Source organism: Coregonus lavaretus, assembly GCF_964263955.1.
Source record: "Coregonus lavaretus genome assembly, chromosome: 25".
NCBI classification, from domain to species: Eukaryota; Metazoa; Chordata; class Actinopteri; order Salmoniformes; family Salmonidae; genus Coregonus; species Coregonus lavaretus.
This window is the reverse complement of record NC_140012.1, coordinates 44048429-44072216: the sequence shown is the minus strand read 5'-3', so window position 1 is coordinate 44072216 and position 23788 is coordinate 44048429. Positions and strand designations below refer to the sequence as shown.

Below are 23788 nucleotides of genomic sequence, written 5' to 3'. Positions count from 1 at the left end.
TAGGTTATTTATCACCTGACTGTGTAGTAGGTTATTTATCACCTGACTGTAGTAGGTTATTTATCACCCGACTGTGTAGTAGGTTATTTATCACCTGACTGTGTAGTAGGTTATTTATCACCTGACTGTAGTAGGTTATTTATCACCTGACTGTAGTAGGTTATTTATCACCTGACTGTGTAGTAGGTTATTTATCACCTGACTGTAGTAGGTTATTTATCACCTGACTGTAGTAGGTTATTTATCACCTGACTGTAGTAGGTTATTTATCACCTGCCTGTGTAGTAGGTTATTTATCACCTGACTGTAGTAGGTTATTTATCACCTGACTGTGTAGTAGGTTATTTATCACCTGACTGTGTAGTAGGTTATTTATCACCTGACTGTAGTAGGTTATTTATCACCTGACTGTAGTAGGTTATTTATCACCTGACTGTGTAGTAGGTTATTTATCACCTGACTGTAGTAGGTTATTTATCACCTGACTGTAGTAGGTTATTTATCACCTGACTGTAGTAGGTTATTTATCACCTGACTGTGTAGTAGGTTATTTATCACCTGACTGTAGTAGGTTATTTATCACCTGACTGTAGTAGGTTATTTATCACCTGACTGTGTAGTAGGTTATTTATCACCTGACTGTAGTAGGTTATTTATCACCTGACTGTAGTAGGTTATTTATCACCTGACTGTAGTAGGTTATTTATCACCTGACTGTAGTAGGTTATTTATCACCTGACTGTAGTAGGTTATTTATCACCTGACTGTAGTAGGTTATTTATCACCTGACTGTAGTAGGTTATTTATCACCTGACTGTGTAGTAGGTTATTTATCACCTGACTGTAGTAGGTTATTTATCACCTGACTGTAGTAGGTTATTTATCACCTGACTGTGTAGTAGGTTATTTATCACCTGACTGTAGTAGGTTATTTATCACCTGACTGTGTAGTAGGTTATTTATCACCTGACTGTGTAGTAGGTTATTTATCACCTGACTGTAGTAGGTTATTTATCACCTGACTGTGTAGTAGGTTATTTATCACCTGACTGTAGTAGGTTATTTATCACCTGACTGTAGTAGGTTATTTATCACCTGACTGTGTAGTAGGTTATTTATCACCTGACTGTAGTAGGTTATTTATCACCTGACTGTAGTAGGTTATTTATCACCTGACTGTAGTAGGTTATTTATCACCTGACTGTGTAGTAGGTTATTTATCACCTGACTGTAGTAGGTTATTTATCACCTGACTGTAGTAGGTTATTTATCACCTGACTGTAGTAGGTTATTTATCACCTGACTGTGTAGTAGGTTATTTATCACCTGACTGTGTAGTAGGTTATTTATCACCTGACCGTAGTAGGTTATTTATCACCTGACCGTAGTAGGTTATTTATCACCTGACTGTAGTAGGTTATTTATCACCTGACTGTGTAGTAGGTTATTTATCACCTGACTGTAGTAGGTTATTTATCACCTGACTGTAGTAGGTTATTTATCACCTGACTGTGTAGTAGGTTATTTATCACCTGACTGTAGTAGGTTATTTATCACCTGACTGTAGTAGGTTATTTATCACCTGACCGTAGTAGGTTATTTATCACCTGACCGTATAGCTATGAGAAAGTAACAATGTCTATTCCATGAACACATTCCATTTCTAAAATGAAAAGGGGAGGGGATCCCTGTAGTGGGGCTTATGGACGAGATAGTTTTTAGGCCCACTGACTGTCTCTCTGCTCCTACGTCTCCCTCTCTCTCTCTCTCTCTCTCTCTCTCTCTCTCTCTCTCTCTCTGCTCCTACGTCTCCCTCTCTCTCTCTCTCTCTCTCTCCCTCTCTGCTCCTACGTCTCTCTCTATCTCTCTCTCTCTCTCTCTCTGCTCCTACGTCTCTCTCCTCTCTCTCTCTCTCTCTCTCTCTCTCTCTCTCTCTCTCTCTCTCTCTCTCTCTCTCTCTGCTCCTACGTCTCCCTCCCTCCCTCTCTCTCTCTCTGCTCCTACGTCTCCCTCCCACTCTACCTCTCTCCCTCCCTCCCCCTCTCTCTCTCTCTCTCTCTCTGTCTCTCTCTCTCTCTGTCTCTCTCTGTCTCTCTCTGTCTCTCTCTGTCTCTCTCTCTCTATCTCTCTCTCTCTCTCTCTCTCTCTCTCTCTCTCTCTGCTCCTACGTCTCTCTCTCTCTCTCTCTCACTCTTTCTCTCTCTCTGCTCCTACGTCTCCCTCCCTCCCTCTCTCTCTCTCTCTCTCTCTGCTCCTACGTCTCCCTCCCACTCTACCTCTCTCCTCCCTCCCCCTCTCTCTCTCTCTCTCTCTCTCTCTCTCTCTCTGTCTCTCTCTCTCTCTGTCTCTCTCTGTCTCTCTCTGTCTCTCTCTGTCTCTCTCTCTCTCTCTCTGCTCCTACGTCTCTCTCTCTCTCTCTCTCTCTCTCTCTCTCTCTGCTCCTACGTCTCCCTCCCTCCCTCCCTCCCTCTCTCCCTCCCTCTCTCTCTGCTCCTACGTCTCCCTCCCACTCTACCTCTCTCCTTCCCTCCCCCTCTCTCTCTCTCTCTCTCTCTCTCTCTCTCCCCCCCCCCCCCCAGGTCTGATGTACATGCTGTTGAAGCACCTGGCAGACCGCTACAACATGTACTATGCCTACCTTCCCTCCAAGCTGGACAAGAAAATCCACTCTGGTGCCGTTAACCAGGTGGTGGCAGCACCCATCCTCTGTCTCTTCTGGCTCCTGTTCTTCTCCACTGTCCGCACAGGTACGAGGGTCGCCATCTAGTGGCCATTCTGGGTCAGAACAGCCTTTCTCTCTTATGCACGGTGTCTTCAGAAAGTATTCATACCCCTTGACCTTTTCCACATTTTATTGTTACAGCCTGAATTTAAAGTGGATTAAATTGAGGTTTTGTCACTGGCCTACACACAATACCCCATAATGTCCAAGTAGAATTATGTTTTTTGACATTTTTAAAGATTAAACATTTTAAGCTGAAACGTCTTCTGTTTGCACCAACGCACTAAAGTAATACTGCAAACATTTTGGCAAACCAGTTAACTTTTTGTCCTGAATACAAATGGTACTGAGTACCACTCTCCATATTTTCAAGCATACAGTGCATTCGGAAAGTATTCAGACCCCTTCCCCTTTTTCCACATTTTGTTACATTACATTGTTACATTGATGAGGAAAGAAAGTCATTTAAATCAATCTATACACAATACCCCATAATGACAAACCAAAAACCAGGTTTTTAGACATTTAAAAACAACAGATACTTTATTTACATAAGCGTTCAGACCCTTTGCTATGAGACTCGAAATTGAGCTCAGGTGCATCCTGTTTCCATTGATCGAACCCGGGTCTGTAGTGACGCCTCACCTCACCTCACCTTTAGACCGCTGCCCCACTCCGGAGGCCTCCATTGATCATCCTTGAGATATTTCTACAACTTGATTGGAGTCCACCTGTGGTAAATTCAACTGATTGGACATGATTTGGAAAGGCACACACCTGTCTATATAAGGTCCCACAGTTGACAGTGCATGTCAGAGCAAAAACCAAGCAGTCGAAGGAATTGTCCGTAGAGCTCCGAGACAGGATTGTGTTGAGGCACAGATCTGGGGAAGGGTACCAAAAACTTTCTGCAGCATTGAAGGTCCCCAAGAACACAGTGGCCTCCATCATTCTTAAGTGGAAGAAGTTTGTAACCACCAAGACTCTTCCTAGAGCTGGCCGCCCGGCCAAACTGAGCAATCGGGGGAGAAGGGCCTTGGTCAGGGAGGTGACCAAGAACCCGATGGTCACTCTGACAGAGCTCCAGAGTTCCGATGTGGAGATGGGAGAACCTTCCAGAAGGACAGCCATCTCTGCAGCACTCCACCAATCAGGCCTTTATGGTAGAGTGGCCAGACGGAAGCCACTCCTCAGTAAAAGGCACATGACAGCCCGCTTGGAGTTTGCCAAAAGGCACCTAAAGGACTCTGACCATGAGAAACAAGATTCCCTGGTCTGATGAAACTAAGATTGAACTCTTTGGCCTGAATGCCAAGCGTCACGCCTGGAGGAAACCTGGCACCGTCCCTACGGTGAAGCATGGTGGTGGCAGAATCATGCTGTGGGGATGTTTTTCAGCGGCAGGGACTGGGAGACTAGTCAGGATCGAGGGAAAGATGAACGGAGCAAAGTGCAGAGATCCTTGATGAAAACCTGCTCCAGAGCGCTCAGGACCTCAGACTGGGGCGATGGTTCACCTTCCAATAGGACAACGACCCTCAGCACACAACCAAGACAACGCAGGAGTGGCTTCGGGACAAGTCTCTGAATGTCCTTGAGTGGCCTAGCCAGAGCCCGGACTTGAACCCGATCGAACATCTCTGGAGAGACCTGAAAATGGTTGTGCAGCAACGCTCCCCATCCAACCTGACAAAACTTGAGAGGATCTGCAGAGAAGAATGGGAGAAACTCCCCAAATACAGGTGTGCCAAGCTTGTAGCGTCATACCCAAGAAGACTCAAGGCTGTAATTGCTGCCAAAGGTGCTTCAACAAAGTACTGAGTAAAGGGTCTGAATACTTAAAATATATATATGTGCAAAAATGTCAAAACTGTTTCCTTTGTCCTTATGGGGTATTGTGTGTAGATTGATGAGAAAAACAAACAATTTAATCCATTTTAGAATAAGGCTGTAACTTAACAAAAAGTGGAAAAAGTCCAGTGGTCTGAATACTTTCCGAATGCATTGTAGTGGTGGCTGCATCATGTTAGGGGTATGCTTCTAATCATTAAGGACTGGGGAGTTTTTCAGGATAAAAAAGAAACTGAATGGAGCTAAGCACAGGCAAAATCCTAGAGGAAAACCTGGTTGTCTGTTTTCCACCAGACTCTGGGAGATGAATTCACCTTTCAGCAGGAAAATAACCTAAAACACAAGGCCCAAACTACACTGGAGTTGCTCACCAAGAAGACAGTGAATGTTCCTGAGTGGCCGAGTTACAGTTTTGACTTAAATCTGCTTGAAAATCTATGGCAAGACCTGAAAATGGTTGTCTAGCAATGATCAACAACGAATTTGACAGAGCTTGGAGAACCTTGAAAAGAATAATGGGCAAATGTTGCACAATCCAGGTGTGCAAAGCTCTTAGAGACTTACCCAGAATAACTCACAGCTGTAATCGCTGCCAAAGGTGATTCTAACATGTATTGACTCAGTGGGGTTGAATACTTACATAATCAAGATATATTAATGTTTTTATATATTTTTTAAATGTTAGAATTTTCTCCTACTTTGACATTATAGTATTTTGTGTAGATAGTTGACAAAAATGACAAATTAGTTTTTATCCCACTTTGTAACACAGCAAAATGTGGGAAAAGTTAAGGGGTCTGAATACTTTCTGAAGGCACTTTAGTGTCCCTCAAATAGCACCCTATTCCTGATGTAGTGCACTGCTTTTGACCAGAGCCAATGGGGAACCCCCTCATACTGACCATGTTGATTCTCTCTGTCTCTCTCTCTCCTTCGTGATCTCGGTCTCTCTCTCTCTCTCTCTCTCTCTCTCTCGGTCTCTCTCTCTCTCTCTCGGTCTCTCTCTCTCTCTCTCTCGGTCTCTCTCTCTCTCTCTCTCGGTCTCTCTCTCTCTCGGTCTCTCTCTCTGTCTCGGTCTCTCTCGGTCTCTCTCTCTCTCTCTCTGTCTCGGTCTCGCTCGGTCTCTCTCTCTCTCTCTCTGTCTCTCTCTCGGTCTCTCTCTCTCTCTCTCTGTCTCTCTCTCGGTCTCTCTCTCTCTCTCTCTGTCTCTCTCTCGGTCTCTCTCTCTCTGTCTCTCTCTCGGTCTCTCTCTCTGTCTCTCTCTCTCCTCTCTCTCTCTCTCTCTCTCTCTCTCTCTCTCTCTCTCTCTCTGTCTCTCTCTCTGTCTCTCTCGGTTTCTCTCGGTCTCTCTCTCGGTCTCTCTCTCTCGGTCTCTCTCTCTCTCTCTCGGTCTCTCTCTCTCTCGGTCTCTCTCTCTCTCTCGGTCTCTCTCTCTGTCTCGCTCTCTCTCTCTGTCTCGCTCTCTCTCTCTGTCTCTCTCTCTCACTCTCTCTCGGTTTCTCTCTCTCTCTCTCTCTCTCTCTCTCTCTCTCTCTCTCTCTCTCTCTCTCTCTCTCTCTCTTTTGGTTTCTCTCTCTCTCTCTCTCTCTCTCTCTCTCTCTCTCTCTCTCTCTCTCTTGGTCTCTCCCTCTCTCTTGGTCTCTCTCTCCCTCTCTCTCTCTCTCTCTCTCTCTCTCTCTCTCTCTCTCTCTCTCTCTCTCTCTCTCTCTCTCTCTCTCTCTCTCTCGGTTTCTCTCTGTCTCTGTCTCTGTCTCTCTCTCTCTCTCTCTCTCTCTCTCTCTCTCTCTCTCTCTCTCTCTCTCTCGGTCTCTCCCTCTCTCTTTCTCTCGGTTTCTCTCTCTCTCGGTCTCTCTCTGTGTCTCTCTCTCTCTCTTGGTCTCTCCCTCTCTCTCTCAGGTTTCTCAGCCCCTACCTCTATGTTTACCTTCATCGTTCTGGTCATCACCATCATCATCTGCTTGTCTCATGTCTGCTTTGGACACTTCAAATATCTCAGCGCTCACAACTACAAGGTAAAAAAACACCCACCAGAAGAACTTCTTATTTATAATGTTGAAGTGTTCAGTGGATTTCATTTAATTCTGTCTTTATTTAACCAGGAAAGTAATTGAGAACACATGATCTTGTACCGTAACAAGCCTGTATGTAATATGAGACATATTTAAGCAATAAGGCACGAGGGGGTGTGGTATATGGCCAATATACCACGGCTAAGGGCTGTTCTTAAGCACGACGCAACACGGAGTGCCTGGATACAGCCCTTAGCCGTGGTATATTGGCCATATACCACAACCCCCTGAGGTGCCTTATTGCTATTATAAACTGGTTACCAACGTAATTAGAGCAGTAAAAATACATGTTTTGTCATACCCGTGGTATACGGTCTGATATACCACGTCTGTCAGCCAATCAGCATTCAGGGCTCGACCCACCCAGTTTATAATATGCATTTATAGACCAGTCTATGTTGTTACAATCTTAAAACAAATCTTATGTGCCAGAGCAGTAAATCTCATGTGGAAAACTCTTAGGATTTAAAGGCCTTCTGATATATCAGGGGGTATTAAACTCTTACACAGCTAAGTCCGGAGCCTGCTGCTTTCTGTTCTACCTGATAATTGATTGCACCCAGTTGTAACTCGGTCCCTGAGGAGAGTACAATGAAAACAAGCAGTGAACTGGCTTCCAGGTCCAGAGTTGAGTTTGAGGGAGATATAGTATAAAAGTCTTCACTGTAAATGTTCTGCAGTGGAATTATATTATTATTATTATTATTATTATTATTATTATTATTATTATTATTATTATTATTATATTTTCTCCCATCTCTTTGCTCCCCCCCCCCCCCCCAGATTGACGTTGAGAATGTGGATGGTGTTGAGAACGGTCGTCCAGCGCGCACCTCTCCCTCCAATAAGTCAGCAGTAAGTACCACTAACTCCTACCCAAATAATGTTGTTGGCTCGTCCTATACTCGTATTTGTGGCCAAAGCATAAATGAGAGAGAAACGCTTAACTTTTATCTTAAGAGTTTCTAAAATGTTTGCTATTTCCATATCAAACCTGTTTCCTTCTCCTTCTTTCTTCTTCTCCACTCTTCCCCTTCCTCCTCTCTCCACTCCTCTCCTCTCCTCTCCTCTCCTCTCCTCTCCTCTCCTCTCCTCTCCTCTCCTCTCCTCTCCTCTCCTCTCCTCTCCTCTCCTCTCCTCTCCTCTCCCCTCCCCTCCCCTCCCCTCCCCTCCCCTCCTCTCCTCTCCTCTCCTCTCCTCTCCTCTCCTCTCCCTCTCCCTCTCCCTCTCCTCTCTTCTTTCTCCACAACAGCAGATGTACATTGCCTCCGTGCTCCAGGACCCCAGTTTAGACGAGCTGGGTTCAGCTGGCAGCGGGGTCAGTGAGGGCTCGCAGGACGAGGAGATCATCCACGTGGGGAACAGCCTCAACGAAGCCGACTTCCAGGTAGCCTAGTGGTTTAAGAAGCGGGCCAGCAACTGGAGGGTTGCTGGTTCGAATCCCAGCTCCGACTGGAAAAATCTGGTGCAGAGTGAGCCAGATGGCGATTGTATTATAATTTAGATACAGTACCATCGCCTGCTGTTGTGCCCTTGAGCACTGCTGCTTACCCATTGCTTCTAACTCCTTGTCCTCAAGCATAAACACACATTTCTGTTCTCTGCAAGGGAATGGACAATAAAGTACTCTACTCCTTTTTCTTCCAGAGCGGCGAGGACAGTCTCCTCGCTAACGAGGTGCGGCACTGACGTCAGGGAACGCCGGAGACAGTTGTCGGGATGGAGACAGAGGACGGGGAGAGAGAAGCAGAGACTAAGGTGTAATGTGACTGACAGGATGGATGCACTGATCTAGTGAATTAAGCTACGGAGCTGAAACGGACTGACAGACTGACAGACGGCTCTATAAGACACGAAGAGACCCCTAAACCTTAAAGAACTTGAGTCAAGAGTCTGTCTACACTAACGAACACAGCAACACAAACACCTTTCACTCCTCTTCAGCTGAGGCCATGGACAACAGTTCTCCAGCAGCATATTTTTTCCCACCAGAGACTACACTGACACCAAAATTCAAGGACGAGAGAGAGCGAGTGACTACTGTCTACATTAACTAACAAAGGAAGACTACCTGCTAAAGAACTCTATCAACAAAGGCTAACAGATAAAGGACTCTGCTTCCAAACTGCTTCACTAGGATTCTCTAGCTAGGATGCTACTACTGTAGGACTCTACTCCAACGCTAGGACTCTACTATAGGACTACTCTAGTACTAGGACTAGCTAGGACTGTACTCTGGCTCTAGGACTAGCTAGGACTCTACTCTGGCGCTAGGACTCTACTATAGGACTCTACTCTGGCGCTAGGACTAGCTAGGACTCTACTCTGGCGCTAGGACTCTACTGTAAGACTCTACTCTGGCGCTAGGACTAGCTAGGACTCTACTCTGGCGCTAGGACTCTACTGTAAGACTCTACTCTGGCGCTAGGACTAGCTAGGACTCTACTCTGGCGCTAGGACTAGCTAGGACTCTACTCTGGCGCTAGGACTAGCTAGGACTGTACTCTGGCTCTAGGACTAGCTAGGACTCTACTCTGGTACTAGGACTCTACTATAGGACTCTACTCTGGCGCTAGGACTAGCTAGGACTCTACTCTGGCACTAGGACTAGCTAGGACTCTACTCTGGCGCTAGGACTAGCTAGGACTCTACTCTGGCGCTAGGACTAGCTAGGACTCTACTCTGGCGCTAGGACTAGCTAGGACTCTACTCTGGCGCTAGGACTCTACTCTGGCGCTAGGACTAGCTAGGACTGTACTCTGGCGCTAGGACTAGCTAGGACTCTACTCTGGCTCTAGGACTCTACTATTGGACTCTACTCTGGCGCTAGGACTCTACTCTGGCGCTAGGACTAAATAGGACTCTACTCTGGCTCTAGGACTCTACTATTGGACTCTACTCTGGCGCTAGGACTCTACTCTGGCGCTAGGACTCTACTCTGGCACTAGGACTAGCTAGGACTCTACTCTGGCGCTAGGACTAGCTAGGACTCTACTCTGGCTCTAGGACTCTACTATTGGACTCTACTCTGGCGCTAGGACTAGCTAGGACTCTACTCTGGCTCTAGGACTCTACTATTGGACTCTACTCTGGCGCTAGGACTCTACTCTGGCGCTAGGACTAGCTAGGACTCTACTCTGGCGCTAGGACTAGCTAGGACTCTACTCTGGTGCTAGGACTAGCTAGGACTCTACTCTGGCGCTAGGACTAGCTAGGACTCTACTCTGGCGCTAGGACTAGCTAGGACTCTACTCTGGCGCTAGGACTCTACTATAGGACTCTACTCTGGCGCTAGGACTAGCTAGGACTCTACTCTCTCCATCTTCCTTCATGACGAATCTACACTTTCTGATGGCAAAGTAAAGCAGGGACACTAACTACTGGTAACTCCCTCTTCCAAGTCTTGCTCTAGGCTCGGGACTGCTGTGAGAACAGCCACTGTCAAACAAACACTGCACTGGGAGCCACACAGACACACTCACAACTGAGATGGGAAGACACTAATGGAAAGAAGATTATTTTTTGGCCTTGTCATGCAGGGCAGGCGGGGGGGGGACTAGCTTTCTGTCTAGATTTCCTTATAAAACTATGACTATTGCACTTGAAAGAGAAGGAGAGGTGTGTCTGTGCCCCTACCCTGGCCTGGCATAGTGGGGTGATGTGGCTGGCATGTGTTTTTCCTCCTCACAGAACCTTGAGCCTGGTGTGCTAGAGGTCTAGAATGCCTCGGACTTCAGAGGGGGTTGGAGGGATCTTTATTTCCCCTAATCCTTTGCCTGTTCTGCCTGCACCCCTAATAGTCTCTGTGCACCAGAGGCTGCATCATAATGAGCAGCTTATATGAGAAGATGGAGAGGAGGAGGAGAAATGTCTGTCAGCATTACACTGTTAGCCTGCTCTGGTCTCCCCTACTCTGTCCCGACTGTCTCCGGGAGTCTTTGGGTGGTTCCAACCCTGTGTAAAAAAAAAAAAAAAAGGAAGGTGGTCACTATGACGATGTGTCCGACCACTCTGTAACAAACTGAACTAACACTCCTCACTGCTGTTTACTTTATGTTTCGCTTTTTCGATGGTCAGCAACAAAAACTCGGGATTTGTAAAATAGCCTCTTTTTTTTGGAAATTGTATTTATTTTTAGGCATGGTTATTTACTGTTTCAACATTTAAAAAACGTAACTGTGGATGGATGGGTCATGTAACATGGATACTGTACCTCGTAACAACACGGTTGCTCTCTTCTGGCCGGTTCTGCCCAGAGAAGTGGGACTGCGGCTCCAGGCTGAGCCCTGACATAACTGAAGGCAGAAGACAGTCCAGAGCCCATAGAGGACAGGAGGATGCCCCCAGGAAGCACATATGAAGTGGATACAACAGCCCACCCTGTACCCTGTTTTGTGTCCCACAACTATGGTTGCAAAATTAACAAAATTGTCCCAGAGTTCCAAGGGTTTTCACATCTTGGTTAGAAGTTTCTTGGAATAAGGGATTTCTGGAAAAAACCGAGGAACTTTGTGAAAGTTTACGTAATTTTGCAACCTCAGCCAGTCCTCCTCTCCCGGCCAGGACTCTGTGGGACAATGTTTCTCTGTAGAGGGAGAACTCGACCCTTGAACTCTTGGTCTGTGACCTGTATCTGTAGCTCTCCTTGTTAGTAGGGGCACGTCCAGCAGGGGCCGGGCACAACATTGTTGAACGTTCAGATAGAAAAATTTCATGTAGAACAAATATGCCTCTCTGAAATGTAGAATAAGGAATCATGTCCACTCTATTCATAACATTTCTATCTGCAACGTTCCACGATGTTTGTCTACTGAATGTGACCCTGACCATGGCCCTGGCCCTGGCCGGGCCTTGACCCTGACCCTGGCCCTGGCCGGGCCTTGACCCTGACCCTGACCCTGGCCCTGGCCGGGCCTTGACCCTGGCCCTGGCCGGGCCTTGACCCTGACCCTGACCCTGACCCTGACCCTGGCCGGGCCTTGACCCTGACCCTGGCCCTGACCCTGGCCCTGGCCGGGCCTTGACTCTGACCCTGACCCTGGCCGGGCCTTGGCCCTGACCCTGGCCCTGACCCTGGCCCTGACCCTGACCCTGACCCTGGCCGGGCCTTGACCCTGACCCTGGCCCTGACCCTGGCCCTGACCCTGACCCTGACCCTGACCCTGGCCCTGGCCCTGACCCTGGCCCTGGCCCTGGCCCTGACCCTGGCCCTGGCCCTGACCCTGGCCCTGGCCCTGACCCTGGCCCTGGCCCTGGCCCTGACCCTGGCCCTGGCCCTGACCCTGGCCCTGGCCCTGACCCTGGCCCTGGCCCTGACCCTGGCCCTGGCCCTGACCCTGGCCCTGGCCCTGACCCTGGCCCTTCTCTGACTGACCTGCCTCTGTGTTCACTAGTTCACTATCTCATCTAACTGCTCTCATATCATACAAGTTCTTATACAAGACAAGCCTCTTTATTCTGGCGTTTACGTCACTGTACTAAAGGTTGTTTCACTGTCTGTTGGTTTTGGAAAAACTGCCTAAGAATGATGATGATGATGATGATGATGATGATGATGAGCTTTTAGAGGATTGTTTTCTCCTCTCTGCCAACTCGTTCCCGTCTCTAGATGGGCTCTGATTGGTTTAGGGATGGTCTTAAATTCTGTCTGCCTAGCCTCATCCGATGATAACATGAATTGTGAGACTAGCGAGATACTCTATCATGTAGTGGTCTATATTGTAAAAAGTTCAAATGATCATTGAGCACTGATAGAAATGACGATGTCCCAACTGCCATTACTCACCCAGAGTGCTGCATGGTGGGGTACTAGGTTGACGTAGAGTTTTTTTATAAAAAAACATAATCACGGCTCAGTCAGCACAGAACAGACAGATTGCAACCTATTCAGGCGCTATTCAGGGACGTAGACAGTGAGTCTTAATGCAGTAAGACGTGATCAACGGTTTTAGGTGCTGATATTTTGGTCATTATGTTGTTTTACTTGAACAAATACTAACATACTACGAAATCCGATTCATCAGTGAAAAGCAAAATGGATGACAACAAATCCATTGTTTTCTTTGCCTTCTCTGTACTCTGACCTTTCCTTCAAGTAATTCTGCCATAATCATGTCATGTGCTCTCTTCAAGTCGTTACATTATTCCACTGACAGAACCAATGACCAGCTTAGTTTTCTTCCAAAGTGATGCCTTCTGGCAGAACAGATCTAGCCTGATTTAACCTCAGGGCTATGTTACAAAGTAGAATCAATTAAGTTAGCCAACTATTATATTTTCTAGTTCATTAAAAGATAAACTTAGATATGCGTTTTGGTTGTTGAGTCAATTAGACCATGGCCATTTCAAGCTCATCTTTCTAAAAAATAAAAAGTTATTTCAGCTGGCTAACTCATTGATCTTGCTTTGTAGTATACCCATCTGAGCAGTCCGTCTGGTTTAGCCAGGCTATGTGCATATCTCCTATATACTGTCATTTAGAAACATGTCACATGTCCTGTTCAAAGTCTTGGTTCCACATTGTGGATACACGTAAATAAATCTGAAACAAATGTCCTTGAAATCTTTTCTTAGCACCAATGTGTTCAGTCAGTCAGTGGGCTGAACCATACATGCTGAGCAGCTTTCCTATTAAATACATAAACCAAGTAACACATCTAGGGCATAGTACAGATTGCCTCTGTAGTACTTCTATATAACAAGTCCAATGTAGTGTCTGATTCTGTACAGTAAAATGGACTCGCTCAGGATTTATCAAACGTCATTTGTTAAGGTGAAATGTTTGTATCAGTGGGTCTCTGAGAATAGTATCATATATAAATGGCATGTATTCTCTTTCTCTCTTTTTGGCACAGACAGCCCTGTGACTAGAGCCCTTATGAATACAGACAGCCCTGTGACTAGAGCCCTTATGAACACAATCACAGACAGTCCTTTGACTGGAGCCCTTATGAACACAGACAGCCCTGTGACTAGAGCCCTTATGAACACAGACAGCCCTGTGACTGGAGCCCTTATGAACACAGACAGCCCTGTGACTAGAGCCCTTATGAACACAGACAGCCCTGTGACTAGAGCCCTTATGAACACAGACAGCCCTGTGACTAGAGCCCTTATGAACACAGACAGCCCTGTGACTAGAGCCCTTATGAACACAATCACAGACAGCCCTGTGACTAGAGCCCTTATGAACACAGACAGCCCTGTGACTAGAGCCCTTATTAACACAATCACAGACAGTCCTGTGACTAGAGCCCTTATGAACACAGACAGCCCTGTGACTAGAGCCCTTATGAACACAGACAGCCCTGTGACTAGAGCCCTTATGAACACAGACAGCCCTGTGACTAGAGCCCTTATGAACACAGACAGCCCTGTGACTAGAGCCCTTATGAACACAGACAGCCCTGTGACTGGAGCCCTTATCAACACAGACAGCCCTGTGACTGGAGCCCTTATGAACACAGACAGCCCTGTGACTAGAGCCCTTATGAACACAATCACAGACAGCCCTGTGACTAGAGCCCTTATGAACACAATCACAGACAGCCCTGTGACTAGAGCCCTTATGAACACAATCACAGACAGACCTGTGACTAGAGCCCTTATGAACACAATCACAGACAGCCCTGTGACTGGAGCCCTTATGAACACAGACAGCCCTGTGACTAGAGCCCTTATGAACACAGACAGCCCTGTGACTAGAGCCCTTATGAACACAATCACAGTCAGTCCTGTGACTAGAGCCCTTATGAACACAGACAGCCCTGTGACTAGAGCCATTATGAACACAATCACAGACAGTCCTGTGACTAGAGCCCTTATGAACACAGACAGCCCTGTGACTAGAGCCCTTATGAACACAGACAGCCCTGTGACTAGAGCCCTTATGAACACAGACAGCCCTGTGACTAGAGCCATTATGAACACAATCACAGACAGCCCTGTGACTAGAGCCCTTATGAACACAGACAGCCCTGTGACTAGAGCCCTTATGAACACAGACAGCCCTGTGACTAGAGCCCTTATGAACACAGACAGCCCTGTGACTAGAGCCCTTATGAACACAGACAGCCCTGTGGCTAAAGCCCTTATGAACACAGACAGCCCTGTGACTAGAGCCCTTATGAACACAGACAGCCCTGTGACTGGAGCCCTTATGAACACAGACAGCCCTGTGACTAGAGCCCTTATGAACACAGACAGCCCTGTGACTAGAGCCCTTATGAACACAGACAGCCCTGTGACTAGAGCACTTATGAACACAGACAGCCCTGTGACTAGAGCCCTTATGAACACAATCACAGACAGCCCTGTGACTAGAGCACTTATGAACACAGACAGCCCTGTGACTAGAGCCCTTATGAACACAATCACAGACAGCCCTGTGACTAGAGCCCTTATGAACACAATCACAGACAGCCCTGTGACTAGAGCCCTTATGAACACAATCACAGACAGACCTGTGACTAGAGCCCTTATGAACACAATCACAGACAGCCCTGTGACTGGAGCCCTTATGAACACAGACAGCCCTTTGACTAGAGCCCTTATGAACACAGACAGCCCTGTGACTAGAGCACTTATGAACACAGACAGCCCTGTGACTAGAGCCCTTATGAACACAATCACAGACAGTCCTGTGACTAGAGCCCTTATGAACACAGACAGCCCTGTGACTAGAGCACTTATGAACACAGACAGCCCTGTGACTAGAGCCCTTATGAACACAATCACAGACAGCCCTGTGACTAGAGCCCTTATGAACACAGACAGCCCTGTGACTAGAGCCCTTATGAACACAATCACAGACAGCCCTGTGACTAGAGCCCTTATGAACACAGACAGTCCTGTGACTAGAGCCCTTATGAACACAGACAGCCCTGTGACTAGAGCCCTTATGAATATAGACAGCCCTGTGACTAGAGCCCTTATGAATACAGACAGCCCTGTGACTAGAGCCCTTATGAACACAGACAGCCCTGTGACTAGAGCCCTTATGAACACAATCACAGACAGCCATGTGACTGGAGCCCTTATGATCACAATCACAGACAGCCCTGTGACTGGAGCCCTTATGAACACAGACAGCCCTGTGACTGGAGCCCTTATGAACACAGACAGCCCTGTGACTAGAGCCCTTATGAACACAGACAGCCCTGTGACTAGAGCCCTTATGAACACAGACAGCCCTGTGACTAGAGCCCTTATGAACACAGACAGCCCTGTGACTGGAGCCCTTATGAACACAGACAGCCCTGTGACTAGAGCCCTTATGATCACAGACAGCCCTCTGACTAGAGCCCTTATGAACACAGACAGCCCTGTGACCAGAGCCCTTATGAACACAGACAGCCCTTTGACTGGAGCCCTTATGAACACAGACAGCCCTGTGACTAGAGCCCTTATGAACACAGACAGCCCTGTGACTGGAGCCCTTATGAACACAGACAGCCCTGTGACTAGAGCCCTTATGAACACAGACAGCCCTGTGACTAGAGCCCTTATGAACACAGACAGCCCTGTGACTGGAGCCCTTATGAACACAGACTGCCCTGTGACTAGAGCCCTTATGAACACAGACAGCCCTGTGACTAGAGCCCTTATGAACACAATCACAGACAGCCCTGTGACTGGAGCCCTTATGAACACAATCACAGACAGCCCTGTGACTGGAGCCCTTATGAACACAATCACAGACAGCCCTGTGACTGGAGCCCTTATGAACACAGACAGCCCTGTGACTGGAGCCCTTATGAACACAGACAGCCCTGTGACTAGAGCCCTTATGAATACAGACAGCCCTGTGACTAGAGCCCTTATGAACACAATCACAGACAGCCCTGTGACTGGAGCCCTTATGAACACAGACAGCCCTGTGACTGGAGCCCTTATGAGGGGTGGGGGGTGTTGTCATCCTATAGGAGCATAGCAATGGTAGCCAAAATAATGGCCTGCCCAGCATTTCTATACATAACCCCCTAAGCATGATGGAATGTTAATTGCTTAATTAACTCAGCACCTGCTTTCAATATACTTTGTATCCCTCATTTACTTGTTTTTATTACTTTGGCAGTTACCTGTATATGCACTAATTTAACTTTTTGGGGTTATTATAATTTCCACTGAACAATAACGAGCTTAGGTATTAATACACTCGTATACATGATTGGCTGTGACAGAAATGTGGGTCATATTCATTAGGCACCAAACGGAAGATGGCGGACAGAAACGGGAAAGGGCAGGGGTGTATTCATTATGTCTTGCAACGGAAACCGTTTACCGTTTTTAAGAAACAAACGGAAGCAAACAGAATTAATCTGGGAGGGACCTACCTGAATTCATCCAATAGAAACTCACGTTTTGGTTGCAAAATGTTTTCCCGTTTGGATTAAACTGTTTCTGTATCAAAACATTTTTGCTACGCTGTACACTAGAGAATGCGACCCCTGCGGCTACAACAACAGTAGGTCATTGTTAGATTCTCCGCTAGTCTATAATGTCCAAGAAAGGCATTGATTTGAAACAGTTTGATACACAAAAGGGATTCGCTGAATCCCTGACCTTTCCTCTTTCCTCTCATGAGTGTGTAGCTAATACCTCTGAAATATGTCTAGATGAGAGTATTAACGTTGCATTTCATACTGTATGTCCTTTCCTATATAAAGTCAAATGTATATTTTTCAGCCATTTATCCACCGATGATATTTAATTTCCATAAAAGATACACTGAGAAGGGGATTCCCCCCCCATGATAACCATTTAAAGGGTTAGTGCCAGAGTTTGGCATTCCCCCCCCCCCCCCCATGATAACCATTTAAAGGGTTAGTGCCAGAGTTTGGCATTCCCCCCCCCCCCCCATGATAACCATTTAAAGGGTTAGTGCCAGAGTTTGGCATTCCCCCCCCCCCCCCATGATAACCATTTAAAGGGTTAGTGCCAGAGTTTGGCATTCCCCCCCCCCCCCCCCCCATGATAACCATTTAAAGGGTTAGTGCCAGAGTTTGGCATTCCCCCCCCCCCCCCATGATAACCATTTAAAGGGTTAGTGCCAGAGTTTGGCATCCCCCCCCCCCCCCCCCATGATAACCATTTAAAGGGTTAGTGCCAGAGTTTGGCATTCCCCCCCCCCCCCCCCCCCATGATAACCATTTAAAGGGTTAGTGCCAGAGTTTGGCATTCCCCCCCCCCCCCCCCCCCCCCCATGATAACCATTTAAAGGGTTAGTGCCAGAGTTTGGCATTCCCCCCCCCCCCCATGATAACCATTTAAAGGGTTAGTGCCAGAGTTTGGCATTCCCCCCCCCCCCCCCCCCCATGATAACCATTTAAAGGGTTAGTGCCAGAGTTTGGCATTCCCCCCCCCCCCCCCCCCCCCCATGATAACCATTTAAAGGGTTAGTGCCAGAGTTTGGCATTCCCCCCCCCCCCCATGATAACCATTTAAAGGGTTAGTGCCAGAGTTTGGCATTCCCCCCCCCCCCCCCCCCATGATAACCATTTAAAGGGTTAGTGCCAGAGTTTGTCTACTTCCCCGGAGTCAGATGAACTCATGGATGCCATTTTTATGTATCTACGTGCTGTTTTGAAGAAAGTTTTTAAGGTAGTTTTGCGAGCCAATGCTAACAAGCGTTAGCGTAATGACTGGACGTCTATGGGAAACTGCTAGCAGAGACATAAAATATGGTTAATTTGACTCTGGGTAAGAGGAAAAAAAGGGCTTAATTGACAATCTTGGACTATCCCTTTAACAGGTTAACATGGTCTACGATGTTTTGAACACTAGACTGTTGTGACTTGTGAAATCTAGTCGGCTACAGGTCTCATCACAATGTACAAATCATGGGGTCACGAGGATTTCACCAATATCTTGCCATTATGTATCTTGTCCAGTGCCGCAAATCAAGTTTAGGCCTATTCCATCATGATTTAATATTTTGTTGTCCGTGTCCAGTGGTAGCCTGCTCCCAGATTAGTTTGAGCTGTAATTATTGCCGATGACCATGGGACAAACCGACCTGGGACCAGGATAAGCCAGTGCACATGGAAGTAACAGAAATGTTGTCAGACAGACTTAGTGGTTTCTCCAACTTCATTATTACAGTTCACTCAACAGGGGACATTAACATGATGCTCCTCAGTCTCACATTTGAATGTCTATTTTGTGTGCTTAGTTAGTGTAGGAATAACCATGGCAACACATCTCATATGGAGCGTTCTAAATGGAACCCTGTTCCCTGTATAGTGCACTACTTTTGACCAGAGCCCTATAGACCCTAGTCAAAAGTAGTGCACTTAAGGTAATAGGGTCCCATTTGGGATTCTCCCCTATTCCTCAAAGGGCTGTCTGTAGATCAGATTGGTCTGTATATTTCCTCCAGTTCTTTGAACAATAAAAATCCGTATTTAATCAGTCTGTCTTATTGTTGAGCTGTTGGTTAAGGTTGTTTTTCCCCTGAGAGTGATTCTAATTTTACATTCCACTGAGTTTCACAATGAGCTGAAAATTAATTCATACACTTTTACATTGAAATTCCAGAACTTTTATGAGGATTGGTCATCATGTTTTATTCAGTTCAATGTTCATATAGCTTTTCTTTACAAGCTACTAGGTGAAGCACCAAAGGTACCAGATTACTTTCCCACAAGAAGGCCCTCATGGGATCTCTAGGGATGTGTCCTTCTGCACTGAAGTGAACGAAAAAAAAACTCCCATGCAAGTAGCATATACTCCCAAAGCATTATGTTCGGTGTAGATGAAGGTGAGGAGAGGAAACTAGTGTGGACTATTCACACCGCCACGGTTCGTTTCCGCTTCTGATGCAGTTGAGGTTTTCTACCGCTAGGGGTTGTTTTCAGAAGGGCGGGAACAAAAACCGTGCGACGTGGAAGCGTGGAAAAGGTAGTCTCTCTTGTGATCAACAGTGCCTTTTCAATAGTTTTTAACGGATTTGCAGGACAGATAAGGGTATTTTAAATAGCAGAGAGGATCAAAACAACTGACATTCTTAAATTTGTACATAAATTAAGTTCTGTAGCCATGGACGGGGCAATAGCGATTATTTTAATATCCGTTGCGATGTTTTTGGGATGTTTTCTATTAGGGTTGATTCCACTTTTGATCAAACTTTCTGAGGTAAGTCATTTAATTCTCAACATTGTATTCCCTCCCTTCTGTAACTTGCACTGTACTTCCCTTTATGGTCTCTTCTCTCGATGCCTATACAAAGCTGCTTTAAAGCTGTCTCATAACGTCAGTGGTCTCTGCTATGGGATCCACTCCACACATTATTTTGTGAACGTTCAATAGATTAGGCAAATGTAGCAGTATCTTCAGAAGTGGCGATGAGCAAGGTTCAATATTTATCAAGGGTGTGATTGCTACATTTTAGCTTTTGGCAATAACCTCTATAAATAGACTGCCGAGTGTATTCTCAATAACCAGTTAGAACTTTTGACTTGATAGAAAAAGTAATATTGAATAATGCATTGCATAATTTAACACGCTGTTATTATATTGTGACACATGTATTCCCCTTCTCCATCCTAGAACAAACTACAGTTAGTGTGTAGGTATAATAATGAGTGTGTGTGTGTCCCTTTCTCTCCAAACAGAAAAGCCTGCAGTTTGTCAGTGTATTCGGGGCAGGTCTTCTCTGTGGCACCGCTCTAGCTATTATCCTCCCAGAGGGTGTGGAGCTACTGGAAGAGTCATGGAGAGGTGAGGGGTACCAGACATACAGGGCCCCGTGTAGCTCAGTTGGTAGAGCATGGCGCTTGCAACGCCAGTGCACTCACTAACTGTAAGTCGCTCTGGATAAGAGCGTCTGCTAAATGACTAAAATGTTTAAAAAATATATAATGTAACAGGCTTTTGGAGTAACAGCCAAGGGTCCTAACTTATCAAGACATCAACGACAGATGGAGCAACAACTCACTGTAGGCTAGATCCCTGTTGTTGAGTTTGTACAGGCACAATAATCCCTCGATTGCAGCTATATTGCTGCTATAAGTACATTTTACATTTTAGTCATTTTAGCAGACGCTCTTATCCAGAGCGACTTACAGGAGCAATTAGGGTTAAGTGCCTTGCTCAAGGGCACGTCGACAGATTTTTCACCTAGTCGGCTCAGGAATTAGAACCAGCGACCTTTCGGGTTACTGGCACAACGCTCTTACCCACTAAGCCACCTGCCGCCCTGTAGTAGTCAAGTATTGCCAAGTAGTCTGTAGTCCTCTAAGGGGTTACCTTGCCAACGGTTCATCATTTCAGTGTCGTGTGTATGCAACTGTTTTTATAATGGACCTTCAAAAAAGAAAGCCCCTCAGCCTGCCCAGCCCTTTAATTCATGTCAGTGTTTACACCCACCTCACCATCAGACGAAGCCCCTCAAAGCAAAAGGCCTGGGGCACTTCAGGATACATCGGGCATTGAAATGAAAATCAAACTTGGTGACCTACTTTAGGGTCCTTGGTTACAGCTCAGCTTGGGCAGACGGGGAAGGAAGCTGTGCTGAAACATCAGGGAAATTACGCTTTGACTCTGGTTTTTTAACTTTAAAAATGTATTGCCAAACAAAAAACGTTGATTTGTCAAAGTTCAACAAACCATACAACTCTATGCACAATAACTACTTTGAACAATTTACACACACATTTAATCAAAAACATTTACTGGAAGAACTGTGCAGTTCAGAATTACGTTAAAATCTCCTTCCGGTTTTTATGCGACCACGTTTTTCCAAAAAAACGTTGTTAAACATCTGCTCTGAATTAAGATTCAAAGATGTCTGCAGAAATAATGGGGTGTCAGCTATGGCACGACACCTGGAGTTTGAACATGTTTATTTTGGTTATTGACCTACAGTAAGTGAAGTGGATTAACACCCGGTAACAGAATGATGGTAACAGAATGGCATCATGGGTCTTTGATCTGTACTATACAGAAATGCATCATTAAGAATGTGGTGCTCTTCATGATGATGTGTCCTGAATAGGTACACAATGGTAGAAATATGTAACCCTCCTCTGTATATTCTGGTATTATTTTACACACTGGTTTTTATTCTAATGAGCTCCAAGCAATATGTATAGAATTTGAAAGAAAATTAGCTTTAAAACTGCAAAATGTTATTTGCACCCCATGACAAAATGTGTAGCATTGAATGAAAAAGCTTGAAACCTGCAAAATTATCTCCCCCAACAAGAGGGGTTTGAATCGTTTTTTTCTCATGAACAGTTCTTGTGCCCATAGAAATAGACGTGGCACGTGCGCGGGATGTTGCCCAATGCTGGAACGGGGGGCCCCAAGTGTAAACGTTTTGGGAGAACCTGCTCTACTGTACTCTATTTTTCTGTACTGTCCAAAGTTATGAAACGTAGACGTCTATGATTGGTTCAGATTTGGTATGGCCAGGGCGGACTGACCAAATTTCAACTACTTTTCAACATCCATGGACGTCCGGTGTCGGTTGGTGCTAAAGTGGGTGAGGATGCTGGTTACAGTAAATGGAAAGAGAGTAGGTGGTAGGTGTCAATAAGAGAGAGAGAGGTGACATTAACTGGAGAGAGAGAGAGAGGGAGAGGTGACATTAACTGGAGAGAGAGAGAGAGGGAGAGGTGACATTAACTGGAGAGAGAGAGAGGGAGAGAGAGAGAGATGACATTAACTGGAGAGAGAGACATAGGGAGAGGTGACATTAACTGGAGAGAGAGAGAGAGAGAGAGAGGGAGAGGTGACATTAACTGGAGAGAGAGGGAGAGGGAGAGGTGACATTAACTGGAGAGAGAGAGGGGGAGAGGTGTCATTAACTGGAGAGAGAGAGAGAGAGAGGGAGAGGTGACATTAACTGGAGAGAGAGAGAGAGAGAGAGAGGTGACATTAACTGGAGAGAGAGAGAGAGCGAGAGAGGTGACATTAACTGGAGAGAGAGGGAGAGGGAGAGGTGACATTAACTGGAGAGAGAGGGAGAGGGAGAGGTGACATTAACTGGAGAGAGATAGAGAGGTGACATTAACTGGAGAGAGAGACATAGGGAGAGGTGACATTAACTGGAGAGAGAGAGAGAGAGAGAGAGGTGACATTAACTGGAGAGAGAGGGAGAGGGAGAGAAGACATTAACTGGAGAGAGAGGGAGAGGTGACATTAACTGGAGAGAGGGAGAGGTGACATTAACTGGAGAAAGAGGGAGAGGGAGAGGTGACATTAACTGGAGAGAGAGAGGGAGAGAGAGAGGTGACATTAACTGGAGAGAGAGAGAGAGAGAGAGAGGTGACATTAACTGGAGAGAGAGGGAGAGGGAGAGAAGACATTAACTGGAGAGAGAGAGAGAGGGAGAGGTGACATTAACTGGAGAGAGGGAGAGGTGACATTAACTGGAGAAAGAGGGAGAGGGAGAGGTGACATTAACTGGAGAGAGAGAGGGAGAGAGAGAGGTGACATTAACTGGAGAGAGAGAGAGAGAGAGAGAGGTGACATTAACTGGAGAGAGAGGGAGAGGGAGAGGTGACATTAACTGGAGAGAGAGAGAGAGGGAGAGGTGACATTAACTGGAGAGAGAGAGGGAGAGGTGACATTAACTGGAGAGAGAGGGAGAGGGAGAGGTGACATTAACTGGAGAGAGAAGAGAGGGAGAGGGAGAGTTGACATTAACTGGAGAGAGAGAGAGAGAGGGAGAGGTGACATTAACTGGAGAGAGAGAGAGGGAGAGATGACATTACCTGGAGAGAGAGAGAGAGAGAGGTGACATTAACTGGAGAGAGAGAGAGGGAGAGGTGACATTAACTGGAGAGAGAGAGAGAGAGGGAGAGGTGACATTAACTGGAGAGAGAGAGAGAGAGAGAGAGAGGGAGAGATGACATTACCTGGAGAGAGAGAGAGAGACGTGACATTAACTGGAGAGAGAGAGAGAGGGAGAGGTGACATTAACTGGAGAGAGAGAGGGAGAGGTGACATTAACTGGAGAGAGAGAGAGAGGAGACATTAACTGGAGAGAGAGAGAGAGAGAGGGAGAGGTGACATTAACTGGAGAGAGAGAGAGAGGGAGAGGTGACATTAACTGGAGAGAGAGAGAGAGGTGACATTAACTGGAGAGAGAGGGAGAGGTGACATTAACTGGAGAGAGAGAGAGAGGGAGAGGTGACATTAA

At 46.3% G+C, this 23788-nt stretch overlaps 2 protein-coding genes across 2 annotated transcripts in view; both read left to right on the top strand.

The window, feature by feature from the left end:
• Positions 1 to 13197, top strand: part of LOC311101079 (CSC1-like protein 2) — a 119215-nt gene extending 106018 nt beyond the window's left edge. Inside the window, exons 21-25 of the mRNA XM_084142131.1 lie at positions 2580 to 2747; positions 6470 to 6585; positions 7426 to 7497; positions 7895 to 8029; positions 8290 to 13197. Coding sequence (XP_083998257.1) covers positions 2580 to 2747; positions 6470 to 6585; positions 7426 to 7497; positions 7895 to 8029; positions 8290 to 8331 — 533 coding nt within the window. The 3' untranslated portion in view covers positions 8332 to 13197. The remainder of the gene's footprint in view (positions 1 to 2579; positions 2748 to 6469; positions 6586 to 7425; positions 7498 to 7894; positions 8030 to 8289) is intronic.
• A 6308-nt stretch (positions 13198 to 19505) lies between these two features.
• LOC311101083 (zinc transporter ZIP9-like) overlaps positions 19506 to 23788 on the top strand; it is an 18218-nt gene continuing 13935 nt past the window's right edge. Inside the window, exons 1-2 of the mRNA XM_084142137.1 lie at positions 19506 to 19776; positions 20256 to 20361. Coding sequence (XP_083998263.1) covers positions 19681 to 19776; positions 20256 to 20361 — 202 coding nt within the window. The 5' untranslated portion in view covers positions 19506 to 19680. The remainder of the gene's footprint in view (positions 19777 to 20255; positions 20362 to 23788) is intronic.